Source organism: Cebus imitator, unplaced genomic scaffold (assembly GCF_001604975.1).
Source record: "Cebus imitator isolate Cc_AM_T3 unplaced genomic scaffold, Cebus_imitator-1.0 Scaffold319, whole genome shotgun sequence".
Classification (NCBI taxonomy): Eukaryota; Metazoa; Chordata; class Mammalia; order Primates; family Cebidae; genus Cebus; species Cebus imitator.
The window spans coordinates 315,677-318,426 of record NW_016107634.1 but is presented as its reverse complement, the minus strand read 5'-3'; the positions used below and the strand labels follow the sequence as shown (position 1 = coordinate 318,426).

Below are 2,750 nucleotides of genomic sequence, written 5' to 3'. Positions count from 1 at the left end.
CATATTTACTCCTCCTACAAGACTCGGTCTCCAGGATTAAAACCAGTTTTCCAAGCAGTTATTTAATTAACTGCACGGAGTAGACAAGTGAGGTCCCACCCCGTAGGAGGAGCTAACACCGCGGACCGAATCAGGCGTCTGGTCGTTAACAAATGAACCCTTAATCTTTTCTGAGGAGGAAACACACACAAAGGCCCAATCAGAGGCTGCGGTTCCAGGAGCCCGGAGAGGGCGGGGCTGGGCAAGCACCTCCCACTTCCCAACCTCCCGCCTGCTCTGGCAGGCCCCGCCCTCTCTCCAGGCGCGGCCGCTATTGGGTGGCGCGCTCCTCGCCGAAGACTCAGTTGCTGGGAGAGGGAGGGCGGGGGCGGGGCCTGAGGTGGGCCGGGGGATGAAGAGAAAGGCGGGGAGGCGAGGGCGGGCTGGGCGGATTCGACGAGCGCCGCGGCGGTTGGCGAAGCGGACGGGGTGCAGCCTCCCCGGTGCGAGGAACGGTCTCCGCTGACAGATCCCCTTCTTCCGGCCGCGCCACTCGGGAGGCGGATCCCCGGGGCCTGAGGAGGCTTCCCCCGGCCGGCTTGCTCTCCCTCCTTCGCTGGCGCTGCCGCGGGTCCACCGAGCGGCCTCTGAGGAGCAGCCGCAGGAGGAGGAGGAGGTCGTCGGGGGCGGCGGGCGGAGACCGCGCTCTCGCTTCCCCGGCGGCGGCGGGGGCAGGACAATGGAGGTGGCGGTGGAGAAGGCGGCGGCAGCGGCGGCGGCGGCCTCAGCGGCGGCCTCTGGAGGGCCCTCAGCCGCGCCGAGCGGGGAGAACGAGGCCGAGAGTCGGCAGGGCCCGGACTCGGAGCGCGGCGGCGAGGCGGCCCGGCTCAACCTGTTGGACACTTGCGCCGTGTGCCACCAGAACATCCAGAGCCGGGCGCCCAAGCTGCTGCCCTGCCTGCACTCTTTCTGCCAGCGCTGCCTGCCCGCGCCCCAGCGGTACCTCATGCTGCCCGCGCCCATGCTGGGCTCGGCCGAGACCCCGCCGCCCGTTCCTGCCCCGGGCTCGCCGGTCAGCGGCTCTTCGCCGTTCGCCACCCAAGGTGAGAACCGGCCGCGGCCGCGGGGAAGCCTGGGGAAGGGGCTGGGAAGGGGCGGGCGCCCTTGTGCGGCGCGACCCGCTGTCACGTCGCCGCCGCCCGGGGAGCACGGCGGGGGAGGGGCGAGCAGGAGGGTCTGTGCTGGCGACGGTGACATGGAGGGCCCGCGCTCTGCGGCGTGCCGCGCTCGGCCAACAACTTCCCCGGGCGCTGTGGACTTGGTTGCGCCGCCGCCGCCGCGGCTGCTCCGCGTTCTGTGGAGCCGAGCGGCCCGTGCCGCCCGCACTTTTGCAGACCTCTGTCCGAGTCTCCAGCAGCCGGAATCTTGGGTTCTTTGCCGGCTGCAGCCAGTTAACTGCCACCCGCCAGCTGCCTCCGCTAAGCTTTGTCCAGGTCCATATGATCCTGATCATCTCTCGTCTATATCCACGTTATTTGAGCTGGAGAGGGGGAAGGGAGGGATGAAGATGAAGTGATGGTGACTTTCTTTGATGATTGCAGATCGGATGTCATTTATTTGTCTTGCATGTTTGGGGCTCTACCTTAATGAGTTTCCAGTTCTCTCCTCTGTCCTCTGCTGGGGACAAAGGAACCAAGAGACGTTGTTTTGTTGTCTGTCTCTTTCAAAGGTTTTATTTTGAGACGGTAAAGAGAAATAGTACAAAGTGATTTGGAGTGCAGGGTTTTCTGGTATTTTATAGACAAAGCTGGAAGTAACTCTTCTCTTTGTGGTGTTTTTTGCTGTAAAATGAGACTTTTGACAGGTAGTTCTCATTGCTAACGTTAACAGGTTTGAAACATTTAAAGTAAGTTTAAGTAAGTACAGTTTCGGGTAGAACACTTGCCGGCTTTTAAATTTTATTATTGCAAATGTTTGAGCACCTCCTTTTAAAAAATACAGTGTAACTGGAAAAACATTTTTAATACTTTACAGAGGGAATCGTTGATTTAGTTTGAAATAAAATGCTAATTAAGTAATTACACTAGGTCAAGGGGTGTATGAAATGGATACTTTAAATAGATTGTAGTCTGCGACTCGTTTATTTACCAGCAGTATCCACTTGTAGGAGACAATTTTCCATAGGTCTCCGTTTCTTCACTCTTGCCAGGGAGATACTGACTGCCCTTTGTTTCTATTATTTCATGGATATTCTCTAAAGAGCAGCCTTGTAAGATAGTGTCTTCCACCAGAGCAAAAGGCAGGGATACATACTATCCGGTATAATAAGGTTAATGTCTCCCCCTGGAGCAAAAAGGTAGGCATGCTTACTGCCCGTTTTAAAAGATTAGGGTTCCCTAAGCTTACAGTTCCTCTCCTGTAGAGAAGGAACTGCCTGGGTAGATGTCAACTGGCTCTCTTCACTTTGCCCAATAGGAACCTGGAGTTTTGAGAACTAGTGCAAAAATCTTGATGTTTTGGCTTATGCTGTTCCTGTGAGTTAAAAAAAACTGCCCTTTGTCTCAGACCCTTGAGTGTCTTCTTGTCACCATCCATGAAACTGGTAAGTTATTTGTTGGCTTGCAAATTGGACATATTCTCAGATCGTTCACACTAGTTTGCTCTGAAGAGGCCCACGACTAGAAAGTTTGTACAGGTGAAAACTTAAATCTTAATTCTTAGTTCTTAGACATATTTTTAAATTTCTTTCTTTCTTTCTTTTTTTTTTTTTT

General features: G+C 55.4%; 1 protein-coding gene across 1 annotated transcript in view; it reads left to right on the top strand.

Annotated features, from left to right (window-relative positions):
• The first annotated feature begins 376 nt into the window (after positions 1–376).
• The window catches only part of TRIM24 (tripartite motif containing 24), a 117,285-nt gene continuing 114,911 nt past the window's right edge, over positions 377–2,750 (top strand). The window contains exon 1 of the mRNA XM_017504308.1: positions 377–1,082. Coding sequence (XP_017359797.1) covers positions 719–1,082 — 364 coding nt within the window. The 5' untranslated portion in view covers positions 377–718. The remainder of the gene's footprint in view (positions 1,083–2,750) is intronic.